The sequence below is a fragment of the Panulirus ornatus genome, chromosome 11 (assembly GCF_036320965.1).
Source record: "Panulirus ornatus isolate Po-2019 chromosome 11, ASM3632096v1, whole genome shotgun sequence".
In the NCBI taxonomy this organism is placed as follows: domain Eukaryota; kingdom Metazoa; phylum Arthropoda; class Malacostraca; order Decapoda; family Palinuridae; genus Panulirus; species Panulirus ornatus.
The window spans coordinates 41,099,442-41,121,137 of NC_092234.1; the positions used below are offsets into that span (position 1 = coordinate 41,099,442).

Genomic DNA, 21,696 nt, shown 5'->3' on the forward strand with positions numbered 1-21,696 from the left:
GATACTTCTGAAAATATAAGAAGAGCTATTTACTGTAATCATTACTTTCATCCAGCAAACCCATCTATTAATCAATGTAAATGTCTCATGGAGAAAAGACTATCTTGGTATTAAACACTGAATTTTCCATCCTAACATAGAAGAAGTAATGCTTTTGATTATGAATTACTGGTTTTAATGCTAGGATAAATTTCCTGAGTATAACTGGAAAATTGGGGAGGAGCAATGTCATTTCAGAAGAGGTAGAGGATAGTACAAAATGCAACTTCATTTTCATATTGGTGGAGTAAGACTACCTGGAGCCCATGAAACAACAGACATATTCAAATATACATTCTTTTTTATGTTAGCTGAGACAGCACAGGCAGCTGAGGCCCTAATCAAGGCCATCCCATTAAAGCTATACAGGTACTGTACCATTTATCTGGAGAGCTTGAGACCAGAGGAGCCCCGGATTTCAGGATTTTTCAGTTTTCTGGAACACAGCCTAATATATGCATAAAATATAAAATAATGAAAAATAAAGAGTGAAATTGATGTGAAGAGATACAAATCAATATCCTTCTAAAGCAGGGCATATTTGATCTTCATTAAGCCACTTTTGATTATCATAATACAGAATATTCTACTTTTGTCGATATACTGAGTGCAATATGTTTCCTTTTCGGTTGTCCACCGGCAAGTTGCTTTTCCACTGGCCTTTCAGACATAGTATTAAATGAAAATTATTATAAATCATGATAAATAATAAAAAATTTGTAGAGAGGGACAAGTTTCCTGTGCAGCTGTCCTGTTTGAACTACCAAGCGGCAGGTACACCATGCAAATCAAAACACAGCAGTCAGCAACAAACTACTGTGAAGCCCACCACATTCAAAATTAGCCAGTTTCAAAATATCCAGATTTCTGGAACTTCCATGTTTCTGGGATCTGGATAAATGGGTGATTTCAATGCAAAGGTGAGTAATATGGCAGTTGAGGGTATAATTGGTGTACATGGGGTGTTAAGTGTTGTAAATGGAAATGGTGAAGAGCTTGTAGATTTGTGTGCTGAAAAAGGACTGGTGATTGGGAATACCTAGTTTAAAAAGAGAGATACACGTAAGTATATGCATGTGAGTAGGAGAGATGGCCAGAGGGCATTAATTGGATTATGTGTTAATTGATAGGCATGTGAAAGAGAGACTTTTGGATGTTAATGTGCAGAGAGGGACAGCTGGAGGGATGTCTTATAATTATCTTGAGGAGGCGAAGGTGAAAATTTGTGGAGGTTTTCAGAAAAGAAGAGAGAATGTTGGGGAGAAGAGAGTAGTGAAAGTAAGTGAGCTTGGAAAGATTTGTGTGAGGAAGTACCAGTAGAGATTGAGTGCAGAATGGAAAAATCTACAAGCTTCTCACCATTTCCATTTATAACACTCTGACACCCCATGTACACCAATTATACCCTTAACCGCCACATTACTCACCTTTGCATTCAAATCACCCATCACTATGACCCAGTATCGTGCATGAAAGCTGATAACACACTCACTCAGCTGCTCCCAAAACACTTGCCTCTCATGATCTTTCTTCTCATGGCCAGAGACATAGGCACCAATAATCACCCATCTCTCTCCATCCGCTTTCAGTTTTACCCATATCAATCTACAGTTTACTTTCCTACACTCTATCTTATACTGAGCCAGGTACCCATTTAATCAACCAACTCCCAGGGGTGGATGAACAGCTGGGTTGACTGTGGAATGACTGCCACAACCAGGATTCCAACCTATGTGCTTGACCCTGGGCAGCCCATGAACGTATCACAGTTAGGAATGCTAACTGCTACACCACGGTGAGTGAGATTTCCTGTTTAAAGGACAAAATGCCATGAAGAACCAACTATGAATAAGAAACTTTAACTAGCATCTTAGTCATAACCTGTAAAAAGGGTGCGAATGATTCAACAAGAGGCAATACATATAAGTAACTTGAAGGAGAAATATTAAGATTCTGTAGCAAAAAGAAACCTGACACTCTTCTACCTGAGGCCTCTTAAATAAAACCTACAATTATTCTGATCTGTATGATCCAGCATACCTCTACATATAGTCTAAATCAAAGATCCAATGCATGGCTTTCCTGGAATGTAAGTGATTTAATTTTTTCCATGTCAACATTCATGATTTTCACCGAAAGCTCTTTAATCCATTCTCACTTATTGCTATTCTCATTTTCTTTTTTCAATCTCTTTTTCTGTTTATCCACATATTCTTCCCTTGGGTGTCTTCTCTTTCATTTGCCCATACCATCTTTTAGCTAATACCAAGGCTTTAGCTACACCTGGTCATCACATCCTGGTGGTACATAATGGAGAGAGAGAGAGAGAGAGAGAGAGAGAGAGAGAGAGAGAGAGAGAGAGAGAGAGAGAGAGAGAGAGAGAGAGAGAGAGAGAGAGACTAAAAACCATCCAAAGTATATAAGGAAGTGATCAATTTAGATTAACTTAGTAATTTACCTTGCTAATGGAAAACACTTACCTCACTATCACTTTTGCCATGTTCTTTGTAGTATACAGTATACTGGGTTATAATTCCATTGGGACGCTCAGGTGGCAGCCATGATACAAGGATTGATTCAGCAGACATTACAAGAGCCTTAACAGATGTGGGTGCCTCAGGAACTGAAAATATGTATCAGTATAATACTTTTTTAACTTCATTAAATTCACTGTACACCAACAAAATTCAATGTAAGAAGCTTTTTCCTTATTTTCTTAAACAAATATAAATTTCATGCTTTACCATTAAGCAGATAAAACTGAATGTAACCTACACCCCTATATAAAAGATGTTTCATTTTTCTGTTTTCACTTCAGACTTATATTTTTCTTTCCTTTATTGCCCACTCTCTTCAAAAGTTTGTCATAAATATTTTTTTTTTTTTTTTTTTTATACTTTCTCACTGTCTCCCGCGTTTGCGAGGTAGCGCAAGGAAACAGACGAAAGAAATGGCCCAACGCCCCCCCCCCATACACATGTACATACACACGTCCACACACGCAAATATACATACCTACACAGCTTTCCATGGTTTACCCCAGACGCTTCACATGCCTTGCTTCAATCCACTGACAGCACGTCAACCCCTGTATACCACATGACTCCAATTCACTCTATTTCTTGCCCTCCTTTCACCCTCCTGCATGTTCAGGCCCCGATCACACAAAATCTTTTTCACTCCATCTTTCCACCTCCAATTTGGTCTCCCTCTTCTCCTCGTTCCCTCCACCTCCGACACATATATCCTCTTGGTCAATCTCTCCTCACTCATTCTCTCCATGTGCCCAAACCATTTCAAAACACCCTCTTCTGCTCTCTCAACCACGCTCTTTTTATTTCCACACATCTCTCTTACCCTTACGTTACTTACTCGATCAAACCACCTCACACCACACATTGTCCTCAAACATCTCATTTCCAGCACATCCATCCTCCTGCGCACATCTCTATCCATAGCCCACGCCTCGCAACCATACAACATTGTTGGAACCACTATTCCCTCAAACATACCCATTTTTGCTTTCCGAGATAGTGTTCTCGACTTCCACACATTTTTCAAGGCTCCCAAAATTTTCGCCCCCTCCCCCACCCTATGATCCACTTCCGCTTCCATGGTTCCATCCGCTGACAGATCCACTCCCAGATATCTAAAACACTTCACTTCCTCCAGTTTTTCTCCATTCAAACTCACCTCCCAATTGACTTGACCCTCACCCCTACTGTACCTAATAACCTTGCTCTTATTCACATTTACTCTCAACTTTCTTCTTCCACACACTTTACCAAACTCAGTCACCAGCTTCTGCAGTTTCTCACATGAATCAGCCACCAGCGCTGTGTCATCAGCGAACAACAACTGACTCACTTCCCAAGCTCTCTCATCCCCAACAGACTTCATACTTGCCCCTCTTTCCAGGACTCTTGCATTTACCTCCCTTACAACCCCATCCATAAACAAATTAAACAACCATGGAGACATCACACACCCCTGCCGCAAACCTACATTCACTGAGAACCAATCACTTTCCTCTCTTCCTACACGTACACATGCCTTACATCCTCGATAAAAACTTTTCACTGCTTCTAACAACTTGCCTCCCACACCATATATTCTTAATACCTTCCACAGAGCATCTCTATCAACTCTATCATATGCCTTCTCCAGATCCATAAATGCTACATACAAATCCATTTGCTTTTCTAAGTATTTCTCACATACATTCTTCAAAGCAAACACCTGATCCACACATCCTCTACCACTTCTGAAACCGCACTGCTCTTCCCCAATCTGATGCTCTGTACATGCCTTCACCCTCTCAATCAATACCCTCCCATATAATTTGCCAGGAATACTCAACAAACTTATACCTCTGTAATTTGAGCACTCACTCACTCACTTAAAAAGATTCAAAAGTCTATTTCATTTAAGCACATAAAACTGAATGTAACCCAAACTCTTATCTGAAGGGAGTTTCATTTCTTTACATTTTCTCCTCAATCTTATATCCTTTCTTTCATTTATTGCCTAGTCCCTTCAAAAGTATGTCCTAAATATGTTTTTTTTTTTTTTTTCTTTCTTTTTGCCGCTGTCTCCCAAGTTTGCGAGGTAGCGCAAGGAAAGAGACGAAAGAAATGGCCCAACCCACCCCCATACACATGTATATACATACGTCCACACACGCAAATATACATACCTACACAACTTTCCATGGTTTACCCCAGACGCTTCACATGCCTTGATTCAATCCACTGACAGCACGTCAACCCCGGTATACCACATCGCTCCAATTCACTCTATTCCTTGCCCTCCTTTCACCCTCCTGCATGTTCAGGCCCCGATCACACAAAATCTTTTTCACTCCATCTTTCCACCTCCAATTTGGTCTCCCTCTTCTCCTCGTTCCCTCCACCTCCGACACATATATTCTCTTGGTCAATCTTTCCTCACTCATTCTCTCCATGTGCCCGAACCATTTCAAAACACCCTCTTCTGCTCTCTCAACCACGCTCTTTTTATTTCCACACATCTCTCTTACCCTTACGTTACTTACTCGATCAAACCACCTCACACCACACATTGTCCTCAAACATCTCATTTCCAGCACATCCATCCTCCTGCGCACAACTCTATCCATAGCCCACGCCTCGCAACCATACAACATTGTTGGAACCACTATTCCTTCAAACATACCCATTTTTGCTTTCCGAGATAATGTTCTCGACTTCCACACATTCTTCAAGGCTCCCAGAATTTTCACCCCCTCCCCCACCCTATGATCCACTTCCGCTTCCATGGTTCCATCCGCTGCCAGATCCACTCCCAGATATCTAAAACACTTCACTTCCTCCAGTTTTTCTCCATTCAAACTCACCTCCCAATTGACTTAACCCTCAACCCTACTGTACCTAATAACCTTGCTCTTATTCACATTTACTCTTAACTTTCTTCTTCCACACACTTTACCAAACTCAGTCACCAGCTTCTGCAGTTTCTCACATGAATCAGCCACTAGCACTTTATCATCAGCGAACAACAACTGACTCACTTCCCAAGCTCTCTCATCCCCAACAGACTTCATACTTGCCCCTCTTTCCAAACTCTTGCATTCACCTCCCTAACAACCCCATCCATAAACAAATTAAACAACCATGGAGACATCACACACCCCTGCCGCAAACCTACATTCACTGAGAACCAATCACTTTCCTCTCTTCCTACACGTACACATGCCTTACATCCTCGATAAAAACTTTTCACTGCTTCTAACAACTTGCCTCCCACACCATATATTCTTAATACCTTCCACAGAGCATCTCTATCAACTCTATCATATGCCTTCTCCAGATCCATAAATGCTACATACAAATCCATTTGCTTTTCTAAGTATTTCTCACATACATTCTTCAAAGCAAACACCTGATCCACACATCCTCTACCACTTCTGAAACCGCACTGCTCTTCCCCAATCTGATGCTCTGTACATGCCTTCACCCTCTCAATCAATACCCTCCCATATAATTTGCCAGGAATACTCAACAAACTTATACCTCTGTAATTTGAGCACTCACTCACTCACTTAAAAAGATTCAAAAGTCTATTTCATTTAAGCACATAAAACTGAATGTAACCCAAACTCTTATCTGAAGGGAGTTTCATTTCTTTACATTTTCTCCTCAATCTTATATCCTTTCTTTCATTTATTGCCTAGTCCCTTCAAAAGTATGTCCTAAATATGTTTTTTTTTTTTTTTCTTTCTTTTTGCCGCTGTCTCCCAAGTTTGCGAGGTAGCGCAAGGAAAGAGACGAAAGAAATGGCCCAACCCACCCCCATACACATGTATATACATACGTCCACACACGCAAATATACATACCTACACAACTTTCCATGGTTTACCCCAGACGCTTCACATGCCTTGATTCAATCCACTGACAGCACGTCAACCCCGGTATACCACATCGCTCCAATTCACTCTATTCCTTGCCCTCCTTTCACCCTCCTGCATGTTCAGGCCCCGATCACACAAAATCTTTTTCACTCCATCTTTCCACCTCCAATTTGGTCTCCCTCTTCTCCTCGTTCCCTCCACCTCCGACACATATATTCTCTTGGTCAATCTTTCCTCACTCATTCTCTCCATGTGCCCGAACCATTTCAAAACACCCTCTTCTGCTCTCTCAACCACGCTCTTTTTATTTCCACACATCTCTCTTACCCTTACGTTACTTACTCGATCAAACCACCTCACACCACACATTGTCCTCAAACATCTCATTTCCAGCACATCCATCCTCCTGCGCACAACTCTATCCATAGCCCACGCCTCGCAACCATACAACATTGTTGGAACCACTATTCCTTCAAACATACCCATTTTTGCTTTCCGAGATAATGTTCTCGACTTCCACACATTCTTCAAGGCTCCCAGAATTTTCACCCCCTCCCCCACCCTATGATCCACTTCCGCTTCCATGGTTCCATCCGCTGCCAGATCCACTCCCAGATATCTAAAACACTTCACTTCCTCCAGTTTTTCTCCATTCAAACTCACCTCCCAATTGACTTAACCCTCAACCCTACTGTACCTAATAACCTTGCTCTTATTCACATTTACTCTTAACTTTCTTCTTCCACACACTTTACCAAACTCAGTCACCAGCTTCTGCAGTTTCTCACATGAATCAGCCACTAGTACTGTATCATCAGCGAACAACAACTGACTCACTTCCCAAGCTCTCTCATCCCCAACAGACTTCATACTTGCCCCTCTTTCCAAAACTCTTGCATTCACCTCCCTAACAACCCCATCCATAAACAAATTAAACAACCATGGAGACATCACACACCCCTGCCGCAAACCTACATTCACTGAGAACCAATCACTTTCCTCTCTTCCTACACGTACACATGCCTTACATCCTCGATAAAAACTTTTCACTGCTTCTAACAACTTGCCTCCCACACCATATATTCTTAATACCTTCCACAGAGCATCTCTATCAACTCTATCATATGCCTTCTCCAGATCCATAAATGCTACATACAAATCCATTTGCTTTTCTAAGTATTTCTCACATACATTCTTCAAAGCAAACACCTGATCCACACATCCTCTACCACTTCTGAAACCACACTGCTCTTCCCCAACCTGATGCTCTGTACATGCCTTCACCCTCTCAATCAATATCCTCCCATATAATTTACCAGGAATACTCAACAAACTTATACCTCTGTAATTTGAGCACTCACTCTTATCCCCTTTGCCTTTGTACAATGGCACTATGCACGCATTCCGCCAATCCTCAGGCACCTCACCATGAGTCATACATACATTAAATAACCTTACCAACCAGTCAAAAATACAGTCACCCCCTTTTTTAATAAATTCCACTGCAATACCATCCAAACCTGCTGCCTTGCCTAAATATGTATCTACAAAATATAACTGAAACAGAAGTACTACAAAATCCAATCATGCAACCGTCATAACTCTAAATCCCATGTAATTTTCTATATGTACACGATTTACCCTAAAAAGTGGATAACATTCAAATTTTATTTTAATTCAAAGCATCAGTAATATCTTTTCCTAGAGAAAAATGTAAAACATCATTCAATGCAAAAAAATACATACTATCCTGGTCAGTTTGACAGTGAATAGGCTGAGAGCGTACTCCTTCACCACCTGATGTGAAAGCCAGGACCTGAAGGCTGTAATTAGTGTATTTCTGGAGACCATGAAGGTGTGTTTCTGTGGAACCCGTAATCTTGGTATCTTTGCTCTCTTCATCTGTAAAAATTTAAATTATCTTTTAAGTTAAATACTTCATACATGAGACAAAGTACACTGAAGAGATGCAGAGCACAATAGGTTTCACTGCAATGTGGGAAGAAATCATTAGAAATTCACATTGGTGAAAGTCTATAAGTATGATAAGGCTATGAAGAAGGTATGAAAGATCAAAGGATGCTGAAGAAGATGTATTCAATCATGGTTGAAGGTTAAAGGTGAGGAGGTTAGCCAAGAAAAGGATGGAGTAATTTAATGATCATGGGAAGTGGAGATTTCTTATTCCCTTACCTAATGGCAGAGTATGTCAACCTAAGAGTTCAGGACCATGAGAATTCTGGCATGTGGATACATGTATTAAGTGGATACTAATACAAACATCTGTCTAGGGAGAATATATAATAAACCACAATACAGGTATGAGTTTGGTTATATTACTAATTTCTATGAATTCCTGTAATTTTTAATTCATTCATTATGTAAGAGCCTCTTGAAGAAAACTGTGTAGAAAAAAATATATTAGAAATACTTTCTACCATATCATTCACCAGGTATAAGTTGAATGTAAGAAACTAATGAACTCACCCTGCATCCAAGCTTTCATATATTAAGTAGAACTTATATTTCTCTCATCCATTGTTAAAGCTATTTTTTAATGATTATGTTCATTATTATCAGCACAGGAGTTAGGTAAGAGCCTACTTATAAAAACTGTGTAGAAAAATATTCATACAAAAATAATCTTTTTTTTTTTTTTTTTTTTTGCTTTGTCGCTGTCTCCCGCGTTTGCGAGGTAGCGCAAGGAAACAGACGAAAGAAATGGCCCAACCCACCCCCATACACATGTATATACATACGTCCACACACGCAAATATACATACCTACACAGCTTTCCATGGTTTACCCCAGACGTTTCACATGCCTTGATTCAATCCACTGACAGCACGTCAACCCCGGTATACCACATCGCTCCAATTCACTCTATTCCTTGCCCTCCTTTCACCCTCCTGCATGTTCAGGCCCCGATCACACAAAATCTTTTTCACTCCATCTTTCCACCTCCAATTTGGTCTCCCTCTTCTCCTCGTTCCCTCCACCTCTGACACATATATCCTCTTGGTCAATCTTTCCTCACTCATTCTCTCCATGTGACCAAACCATTTCAAAACACCCTCTTCTGCTCTCTCAACCACGCTGTTTTTATTTCCACACATCTCTCTTACCCTTACGTTACTTACTCGATCAAACCACCTCACACCACACATTGTCCTCAAACATCTCATTTCCAGCACATCCATCCTCCTGCGCACAACTCTATCCATAGTCCACGCCTCGCAACCATACAACATTGTTGGAACCACTATTCCTTCAAACATACCCATTTTTGCTCTCCGAGATAATGTTCTCTACTTCCACACATTCTTCAAGGCTCCCAGAATTTTCGCCCCCTCCCCCACCCTATGATCCACTTCCGCTTCCATGGTTCCATCCACTGCCAGATCCACTCCCAGATATCTAAAACACTTCACTTCCTCCAGTTTTTCTCCATTCAAACTCACCTCCCAATTGACTTGACCCTCAACCCTACTGTACCTAATAACCTGGCTCTTATTCACATTTACTCTTAACTTTCTTCTTTCACACACTTTACCAAACTCAGTCACCAGCTTCTGCAGTTTCTCACAAGAATCAGCCACCAGTGCTGTATCATCAGCGAACAACAACTGACTCACTTCCCAAGCTCTCTCATCCCCAACAGACTTCATCCTTGCCCCTCTTTCCAAAACTCTTGCATTCACCTCCCTAACAACCCCATCCATAAACAAATTAAACAACCATGGAGACATCACACACCCCTGCCGCAAACCTACATTCACTGAGAACCAATCACGAAAATAATATATACCATATCATTTACCAAGTGTAGTAAGAGTTCTGCCATGAATGTCAGCTTTTCCATCTCACATGTTTCCCCATCTCATTAACTCTTCCACTGACTATACCACCAATTTTTTGCCATATCTTATGTAAATATCTAAACAATTATTAGCTTTTTCATTAGGTAAAAAAATCCAATGAAAAAAATGAGTCAAAAAATTTATGAAAAATACAGTTTACCTCATGATTCATCAGTTATAGGATAAATGTTTTTAACTGAACAAACTGTAAGCCATATAAGGATCACAAGTGTTCCTGTTTCATGTACAACTTCAATTTCTGCACCCATTTTCCCATTACTTTTCTGAATATGTGATTCATTGTTAGTTTAACTCTTAAGTAGGTTTCTTCTGATGAAAGTTAAAAAAATATACTTAAATTCAAGTTTTTTACCATAAGCTGATCACAATTAGAAAGTTTTAAATATGATCTTTTGTGAGTAGACATAAATCCCAACTCTTAACTATTTATTCCAATATTTCACTGTATCTATTGATAGTAAACGATTCTTGCATTATGCAAGAAAATACTGAAGAGAGTTGTGCAAAAATAATATTTGAAAAATAAAATTTACCATACATTGAATGTTTTCATGTTAAATATTTTGAACAGATGATCATGAGCTATGTATGGATTCTATCTTATCTATTTTTCCTACATTGCTCTGGACGTTGCTGTCGTTTGCTGAAAATACAAGGCAGGTGGCTGATTTGGGTGAGAAACTGCAGAGGTTGGTGGCCGAGTTTGGTAAAGTGAGTGAAAGGAGAAAGTTGAGAGTAAATGTGAATACGAGCAAGGTTATTAGATTTAGTAGGGTTGAGAAAGAAGTTAATTGGGAGGTAAGTTTGAATGGAGAAAAACTGGAGGAAGTGAAGTGTCTTAGATATCTGGGAGTGGACTAGCAGTGGATGAAACCATGGAAGTGAAAGGACTAGCAGTGGATGAAACCATGGAAGTGAAAGTGGGTCACAGGGTGAGGGATGGGGTGAAGGCTCTGGGAGCATTAGAGAATGTGGGAAAGGTGAGAACGTTATCTTGGAGAGCAAAAATGGGTATGTTTAAAGGAACAGTACTTCTAACAATGTTATATGGTTGCAAGCAGTGGGCTATAGATAGGGTTGTGTGGAGGAGGGTGCATGTGTTGGAAATGAAATGTTTGAGGACATGTGGTGTGAAGTGGTTTGATAGAGTAATGAAAGGGTAATAAAAAGAGTGTGCTTGAAAGAGCAGAAGAGGGTGTGTTGAAATGGTTTGGACACATGGAGAGAATGAGTGAGGAAAGGTTGACAAGGAAGATATATGTGTTACAGGTGAAGGGAACAAGAAGTGGGAGACCAAACTGGAGGTGGAAGGATACAGTGAAAAAGATTTTAAGTGATTGGAGCCTGAACATACAGGAGGGTGAAAGGTGTGCAAGGAATAGAGTGAATTAGAACAATGTGGTATACCGGGGTCGAGGTGCTGTCAATGGATTGAACCAGGGCATATGAAGTGTCGGGGGTAAACCATGGAAAGTTTTGTGAGGTCTGGATGTGGAAAGGGAGCTGCAGTTTCTGTGCATTACACATGACAACTTGAGACTGTGTGAACGAATGTGACCTTTGTTGTCTTTTCCTAGAATTACCTCACACGCACGCAGGGGAAGGGGGGTGCTGTTTCATGTGTGGCGGGGTGGAGACGGGAATAGATTAAGGCAGAAAGTATAAATAGGTAGTAAAAGCTTTGCGGAAGATGAAAGCTGGCAAGGCAGCAGGTATGGATGGTATTGAAGTGGAATTTATTAAAAAAGGGGGTGACTGTATTGTTGACTGGTTGGTAAGGTTATTTAATGTATGTATGACTCATGGTGAGGTGCCTGAGGATTGGAGGAATGCGTGCATAGTGCCATTGTACAAAGGCAAAGGGGATAAGAGTGAGTGCTCAAATTACAGAGGTATAAGTTTGTTGAGTATTCCTGGTAAATTATATGGGAAGGTATTGATTGAGAGGGTGAAGGCATGTACAGAGCATCAGATTGGGGAAGAGCAGTGTGGTTTCAGAAGTGGTAGAGGATGTGTGGATCAGGTGTTTGCTTTGAAGAATGTATGTGAGAAATACTTAGAAAAGCAAATGGATTTGTTTGTAGCATTTATGGATCTGGAGAAGGCATATGATAGAGTTGATAGAGATGCTCTGTGGAAGGTATTATGAATATATGGTGTGGGAGGCAAGTTGTTAGAAGCAGTGAAAAGTTTTTATCGAGGATGTAAGGCATGTGTACGTGTAGGAAGAGAGGAAAGTTATTGGTTCTCAGTGAATGTAGGTTTGCAGCAGAGGTGTGTGATGTCTCCATGGTTGTTTAATTTGTTTATGGATGGGGTTGTTAGGGAGGTGAATGCAAGAGTTTTGGAAAGAGGGGCAAGTATGCAGTCTGTTGTGGATGAGAGAGCTTGGGAAGTGAGTTAGTTGTTGTTCGCTGATGATACAGCGCTGGTGGCTGATTCATGTGAGAAACTGCAGAAGCTGGTGACTGAGTTTGGTAACGTGTGTGAAAGAAGAAAGTTAAGAGTAAATGTGAATAAGAGCAAGGTTATTAGGTACAGTAGGGTTGAGGGTCAAGTCAATTGGGAGGTAAGTTTGAATGGAGAAAAACTGGAGGAAGTAAAGTGTTTTAGATATCTGGGAGTGGATCTGGCAGCGGATGGAACCATGGAAGCGGAAGTGGATCATAGGGTGGGGGAGGGGGCGAAAATTCTGGGAGCCTTGAAGAATGTTTGGAAGTCGAGAACATTATCTCGGAAAGCAAAAATGGGTATGTTTGAAGGAATAGTGGTTCCAACAATGTTCTATGGTTGCGAGGCGTGGGCTATGGATAGAGTTGTGCACAGGAGGGTGGATGTGCTGGAAATGAGATGTTTGAGGACAATATGTGGTGTGAGGTGGTGTGATTGAGTAAGTAATGTAAGGGTAAGAGAGATGTGTGGAAATAAAAGTGTGGTTGAGAGAGCAGAAGAGGATGTTTTGAAATGGTTTGGTCACATGGAGAGAATGAGTGAGGAAAGACTGACAAAGAGGATATATGTGTCAGAGGTGGAGGGAACGAGGAGAAGTGAGAGACCAAATTGGAGGTGGAAAGATGTAGTGAAAGAGATTTTGAGTGATCGGGGCCTGAACATGCAGGAGGGTGAAAGGCATGCAAGGAATAGAGTAAATTGGAACGATGTGGTATACCAGGGTCGACGTGCTGTCAATGGATTGAACCAGGGCATGTGAAGCATCTGGGTATACCATGGAAAGTTGTGTGGGGCCTGGGTGTGGAAAGGGAGCTGTGGTTTCGGTGCATTATTACATGACAGCTAGAGACTGAGTGTGAACAAATGGGGCCTTTGGTGTCTTTTCCTAGCGCTACCTTGCACACATGAGGGGGGAGGGGGTTGTTATTCCATGTGTGGCAAGGTGGCGATGGGAACAAATAAAGGCAGACAGTATGAGTTATGTACATGTGTATATATGTATATGTCTGTGTGTGTATATATATATATGTCTACATTGAGATGTATAGGTATGTATATTTGCGTGTGTGGACGTGTATGTATATACATGTGTATGTGGGCGGGTTGGGCCATTCTTTCGTCTGTTTCCTTGCACTACCTCGCTAACGCGGGAAACAGCGACAAAGCAAAATAAAAAAATAAATAAATAAATATATATACACACGTGTTTTTTCTCTCTTACATACTTGCTCACTGTTTCCCATGTTAGCGAAATAGCAACAGATAAGGATGAAAAAAGGTGCCTCATTCACTCATGTCCATTCTAAACACCTGTAATGCACTGAAGCCACAGCTCCCTATCCATAACCAGGCCTCACAGACCTTTCCGTGGTTTCCCCAAGCTGCTTCAGCCTCAGTTCAGTCCACAGACAGCAGGTTGACTCATATTGCTCGATTTCACTATTGTATGGAAGAATTTCCCCTCATCCATGTTCAGGCCCGGAGCACTCAAAATATTTTTCACCTCATCTTCCATTTCTAATTTGGTCTCACCTTCTCAGTGTCACCTCCACTTCCAACACATAAGTCCTCTCTATCAACCTCTCCCCATTCATTCTCTCATATCAAAATCATTTCAGAAAACTTTCTTCAAAGCAATCACGTGATCTAACTATCCTCCAACACTTCTGAAACCACATTATTGCTCCCTAATCTGATGCTCTATACATGCCTTCACCCTCCCAATCACCACTCTCCCATACACCTTGCAGGTACACTCAACAAACTTATATCTTTTTAGTTCAAACACTCACCTTTCAACAATGCCCCTATACATGCAATCTGCAAATCCTCAAGCATCTTACCATGAACCATACATACAATGAAAATCCTAACTAGATAATCAGCCTCACATCCAGTGGGCAGGACCACAGGTCATGGAGTGTAGTGACATTAAATGTGTCTATGTGGAAGAGTGAGGGCCAACTGAGCAGCATGTGTTTAGTACCTTCACTGTGGTATGTGTATCAATTGCCAAGAAGGGCCCTGAGATATGATGAACCAATGTTTGTGGTGTTGCAGGGATGGGAGATATCAAGAGCTCAGATGAGAAGTGTAGCCTGCATATGTTTGGGGAGAGTGGTTTTAAGACGAGTGTATGTCTGCTGGGGTGGCCTTTAAGATGTAGTTGAAAGGGCTGTTGTTTAACAGTTATTGGATTATTTTTGAGTACATGTTTTGTAAATGAGTTTTTAATAATGTAGGTTGCTGCTGAGGTGTAAGCAGAGATAAGCTTTATTATTTCTATCTGAGCAATGGTAATCATGGAGTGGTTTGGATAGGAAGAGTCTAATGTGGATGCAAATATTTGAGTGCCAAGTAAACTGAGGTGGAATTGTACCAGGAGGATCTTCATTCCACCAAGTAGGTGTTGTGTGTAAGTGATTGCTTGGCAGTCATAAATCATTCTGAGTGCTTCGTTTCCAGAGGTTTGCAGCTTTGTTATATTCTCTTTTGAGAGGATGGATGGCCAGGCAGGTTGTATGTAGTTTAGTATGCAGATTAAATTGCATATACACTAGCAAATTCTTTTTCATATCCAAATCTGATACAACTCAATACTCTGCAAACATTAGTTTATTTGAGGCTTTTGTACTGATGATTGTGGTATGAACTGTGAGTGTCCCATGTACTGTACATGATGCCTAAAAACGTTATTTTGTTGGCCATACAAGATAATGGAAGGGTGCAGGTTATAGTAATGTCAGTCTAGGATTATTTATTTCATATATTTTATTTATCATACTTTGTTGCTGTCTCCCGCATTAGTGAGGTAGTACAAAGAAATAGACAAAAGAATGGCCCAACCCACCCACATATATATGTATATACATTCACATCCACACATACATACCTATACATTTGAATGTATACATATATATACATGCACAGACATATACATATATAAACAGGTACATAATTCATTCTTGCTGCCTTTATTCATTCCTGTCACCACTCCGCCACACATGAAATGGCAACCCCCCCCACATGCGTGCGAGGTAGCACTAGGAAAAGACAACAAAGGCCACATTTGTTCACACTCAGTCTCTAGCTGTCATGTATAATGCACCAAAACCACAGCTCTCTTTCCACATCCAGGCCCCACAATCATTCCATGGTTTACTTCACATGCCCTGGTTCAATCCACTGACAGCACATCTACCCCAGTATACCACATCGTTCCAATTCACTCTATTCCTTGCACGCCTTTCACCCTCCTGCATGTTCAGGCCCCAATCACTCAAAATTTTTTTCATTCCATCCCCCACATTCTTCGTGTGTTTCCTTGCACTATCTCCCTATTGCAGGAAACAGCAATTAATTATAATATTTCATCTATTTATATTTATTATACCTAACCGCTCTTTCTCATGTCAGCGAGGTATCACAAGGAAAACAGACGAAAAAAGGCCAAACCACCCACATACACATATATATACATAAACACCCATACACGCACATATACATACATATACATTTCAACATATTCATATATACACATTTACATATTCATACTTGCTGCCTTCATCCATTCCCATCACCACCCTGCCACCAATGAAATAGTATTACCCCCTTCAATCCAGTGAGGTAGTGCCAGGAAAAGACAAAAAAGACCACATTTGTTCATACACAGTCTCTAACTCTCGTGTTTAATGCACCAAAGCCACAGCTCCCTTTGCACATCCAGGCCCCACAGACCTCTCCATGGTTTACCTCAGATGCTTAACATGCCTGATTCAATCCAGTTATAGCATGTCGACCCCAGGATACCATATCATTCCAATTCACTCTATTCCTTGCATACTTTTCATTCTCCTTTATGTTCAGGCCCCGATCGCTCAAAATCTTTTTCACTCCATCCTTCCACCTCCAATTTGGTCTCCCACATCTTGTTCCTTCCACTTCTGGCCCATATATCCTCTTTGTCAATCTTTCTTCACTTACTTTCTCCAAGTGTCCAAACCATTTCGACACACCCTCTTCTGCTCTCTCAACCACACTCTTTTTATTACCACACATCTCTCTTACCCTTTCATTACTTACCTGATCATACCATCTCACAAGAAAACAGATATTCTTAAAAAAATTAAAACCTTCCACTTACCATACCATGTGTCAGAAGGTCCATAAATAACCTTGTAACCTTTAATCACTCCCTGAACAGTTTCTAGAGGTGGTGAGGACCAGGACACTCTGATAGTCTGGGATGTAAGAGTTGTGCAGGTGACATCTTGAGGAGGTTGTTGGGGTGTTCCTTCAGCAGTGTAAGCTCGAATTTCTTCAGTTTTTGGCCCCTGTCCAATCTTGTTAAAAGCTGAGACCACCACAGCATATTCAGTGTAGACACTGTAATGGAAAACACTAAGTATCATATTTTGTTAAGACTTCCATATTATAGTTATCTCTCCCTAAAATCTAATAAACCTAAAGAAGTGGGTTGTTGCATAATGGGGTCAATGAGAAACAACTAGAGTCCTGCACATTACGAATTATACTATCTATGCACTCTGTCACCTATGTTTTATAGACTATTTTGTCATATTATAACAATATTTACAAAAACTGCTACTAAGTATACAATGTTAAGATATATTAAATAGTAGTTTTTTGAAATCAAGATGGCATAAATAAGTAATATTTCCCAATCAATGTCAGCTCATGTGAGAGGAAAAGTTGAAGAGAAAGAAAGCAGAAATTAATCGAGGGTCCGTAAATGTTTGTAGACCTGACTCTTAAAGGAAGACGGATTATATGAAGAGGGGAAACACAAGATAGGAGGAGAATTCCACAGCTTAATTGTCTGAGGAAAGGAAGTATCATAACAGTCAACCTTTGAGTGGCCAGTCTCTATTCAGAAGTCATCGGAAGCAGCAACTAAATGCATGCTAAAGGTCCAAATCTTAGGTGGCGACACAGGCAGACAATTCACAAGAAAAGTGGCTAAAAGAATACCTACAGATTAGTGGAGAGCAGCAATATCATGATGTATGGAAAGGAAAGGTTAAAGATAGGTGATGCCAAGAGAATTAATGATGCAAAAGGCTTTTGATTCCACTCTAGTTAATAGAAAGGTGGAGGATGAACCACCTGAGATATGTGAGCAGTATTTTACTCTTGTGTGAATAAAACACCTGTAGATGAGGAACAGCTGCTCACTAAAAAAAATAATCACAGCACCTGTATAACACTCAAACTTTTAGGAAGCAGATTTTGTGATGTTGACCATTCAGAGAATGTGGAGATAGTATAATTGAGAACAATGGGGCCATAATTCAAGGAGTTAGAGCTCTCTCCTTTTCTAGGGTTGAGCTGCACCATGCATGCTTCCCAGAAGAAGGGAAAGCCTGGGTTTTTAGACAGAGGTGAAACAAGCGAAAAAGGACTTGCGCTAGCTTAGAGCACATTCCCTTCGAACACAAGGAGGTACGCCATCTGAGCCTTACACCTTGTCCTACTAGATTTGGGAGAGTATCTGAAAGACCTTGTGCAAGGAGAATATAGGATATTGCATAGGTTCAGAGGGAAATGAAAACCATGTGCGAAAAAGAGCAGCTTTGTCAGTTGAACAGTTAGGAACAGACTGATCAAGTTGGGAAGGTGTAAGAAAGGTTGAATTTCATAAGTTGTTGGAAATGCTTTTGGTTAAGGACCAGAAATATTGGTTAGCAGAAGTCAAGTCAGCACACTATTTCTTCATAAAAGTGCACTTGGCTCTTAGAAGAACAACTTTGCAATGTTCTAAGTAGAAATAAAAGCAGAGTGGGTTCCTGGAGCAGAGAAGAATTTCTTGGTTTCGTACACACCATCCCTGATTCATCAAGCATCAATGCTGGAGCAATCACACAACTGACAAGAAAAAGCTTTAAAAGATGGGATGTAGGCATCCATACCAGCAAAAGATAACCTCTGCTGCATATTCTGCACAACACAATGTATCCCAACCAGATAAGTAGTACCCATCCCAAGGCTCTCCTAAACAGCCAAAGATGGCATTTCAAGGAGGAGACATAATATGGGAATGCACAATTAGAAATAATAGTAATTCTATTCCTATCATGGCACCAAAAATTGTACTTAAAATATATTGACTTGATCTTATTCATTACTTTATTGTACTCTGTCGCTGTCTCCCGCGTTAACGAGGTAGCGCAAGGAAACAGACGAAAGAATGGCCCAACCCACCCACATACACATGTATACACATACACGTCCACACACGCATATATACACACCTATACATTTCAAAGTATACATATATTTACATACACAGATATATACATAAATAAACATGTACATAATTCATACTTACTGCCTTTATTCATTCCCATCGCCATCCCGCCACACATGAAATGACAACCCCCTCCCAACACATGTGTGTGAGGTAGCACTAGGAAAAGACAACAAAGGCCACATTTGTTCACTCAGTCTCTAGCTGTCATGTATAATGCACCAAAACGACAGCTCCCTCTCCACATCCAGGCCCCACAAACATTTCCATGGTTTACCCCAGATGCTTCACATGCCCTGGGTCAAGCCATTGACAACACACCGACCCCGGTATACCACATCATTCCAATTGACTCTATTCCTTGCACGCCTTTCACCCTCCTGCATGTTCAGGCCCCGATCGCTCAAAATCTTTTTCACTCCATCTTTCCACCTCTGATTTGGCCTCCCACTTCTCCTCGTTCCCTCCACCTCTGACACGTATATCCTCTGTCAATTTTTCCTCACTCATTCTCTCCATGTGACCAAACCATTTCAAAACACCCTCTTCTGCTCTCACAATCACACTCTTTTCATAACCACACATCTCTCTTACCCTTTCATTACTTGCTCGATCAAACCACCTCACACCACATATTGTCCTCAAACATCTCATTTCCAACACATCCACCCTCCTCTGCAGAACTGTATCTATAGCCCATGCCTCGCAACCATATAACATTGTTGGAACCACTATTCCTACAAACATACCCACTTTTGCTTTCTGAGATAATGTTCTCAACTTCCACACATTTTTCAACGCTCCCAGAACTTTCGGCCCCTCCCCCAGCCTGTGACTCACTTCCGCTTCCATGGTTCCATCTGCTGCCAAATCCACTCCCAGATATCTAAAACACTTCACTTCCTCCAGCTTTTCTCCATTCAAACTTACCTCCCAATTGACTTATCCCTCAACCCTACCTAACCTAACCTAATAAACATGCTCTTATTCACATTTACTCTCTGCTTTCTTCTTTCACACACTTTGCCAAACTCAGTCACCAGCTTCTGCAATTTCTCACATGAATCAGCCACCAGCGCTATATCATCAGTGAACAACAACTGACACTTCCCAAGCCCTCTCATCCACAACAGGCAGCATACTTGCCCCTCTCTCCAAAGCTCTTGCATTCAACTCCCTAACAACCCATCCACAAACAAATTATACAACCATGGAGACATCACGCATCCCTGCCGCAAACTAACATTCACTGAAAACCAATCACTTTCCTCTCTTCCTACTCGTACACATGCCTTACATCCTCGATAAAAACTTTTCACTACTTCTAGCAACTTGCTTCCCACACACCATACATTCTTAATACCTTCCACATAGCTTCTCTATCAACTCTATCATATGCCTTCTCCAGATCCATAAATGCTACATACAAATCCATTTGCTTTTCTAAGTATTTCTCACATACATTCTTCAAAGCAAACACCTGATCCACACATCCTCTACCACTTCTGAAACCACACTGCTCTTCCCAAATCTGATGCTCTGTACAAGCTTTCACCCTCGCAATCAATACCCTCCCATATAATTTCCCAGGAATACTCAACAAACTTATACCTCTGTAATTTGAGCTCTCACCTTTACCCCCTTTGCCTTTGTACAATGGCACTATACATGAATTCCGCAAATCTTCAGGCACCTCACCATGAGTCATACATACATGAACTATCCTTATCAACCAGTCAACAACACAGTCACCCCCTTTTTTAATGAATTCCACAGCAATAACATCCAAACCCGCTGCCTTGCCGGCTTTCATCTTCCACAAAGCTTTTACTACCTCTTCTCTGTTTACCAAATCATTCTCCCTAATCCTCTCACTTCGCACACCACCTCGACCAAAACACCCTATATCTGCCACTCTGTCATCTAACATATTCAACAAACCTTCAAAATACTCACTCCATCTCCTTTTCACATCACCACTACTTGCTGTTACCTCCCCATTAGCCCCCTTCTCCGATGTTTCCAATTGTTCTCTTGTCTTACACACATTATTTACCTCCTTCCAAAACATTTTTTTATTCTCCCTAAAAGCTAATGATACTCTCTCACCCCAACTCTCATTTGCCCTCTTTTTCACCTCTTGCACCTTTCTCTTGACCTCTTGCCTTTTTCTTTTATACATCTCCCAGTTATTTGCACTATTTCCCTGCAAAACCTGTCCAAATGCCTCTCTCTTCTCTTTCACTAATAATCTTACTTCTTCATCCCACCACTCACTACCCTTTCTAATCTGCCAACCTCCCACCTTTCTCATGCCACAAGCATCCTTTACGCAAGTCATCACTGCTTCCTTAATTACATCCCATTCCTCCCACACTCCCGTTACCTCCTTTGCTCTCACCTTTTTCTATTCTGCACTCATTCTCTCCTGGTACTTCCTCACATAAGTCTCCTTCCCAAGCTCACTTACTCTCACCACTCTCTTGACCCCAACATTCTCCCTTCTTTTCTGAAAACCTCTCCAAATGTTCACCTTTGCCTCCACAAGATGATGATCAAACATCCCTCCAGTTACACCTCTCAGCACATTAACATCCAAAAGTCTCTCTTCCACGTGCCTATCAATTAACACATAATCCAATAATGCTCTCTGGCCATCTCTCCTAC

General features: G+C 41.0%; 1 protein-coding gene across 1 annotated transcript in view; it reads right to left on the minus strand.

The window, feature by feature from the left end:
* Positions 1–21,696, minus strand: part of Dscam1 (Down syndrome cell adhesion molecule 1) — a 1,447,516-nt gene that overhangs the window by 533,771 nt on the left and 892,049 nt on the right. Inside the window, exons 22-24 of the mRNA XM_071666240.1 lie at positions 16,906–17,174; positions 8,176–8,331; positions 2,520–2,662 (exon numbers count right to left, since the gene is read on the minus strand). Coding sequence (XP_071522341.1) covers positions 2,520–2,662; positions 8,176–8,331; positions 16,906–17,174 — 568 coding nt within the window. The remainder of the gene's footprint in view (positions 1–2,519; positions 2,663–8,175; positions 8,332–16,905; positions 17,175–21,696) is intronic.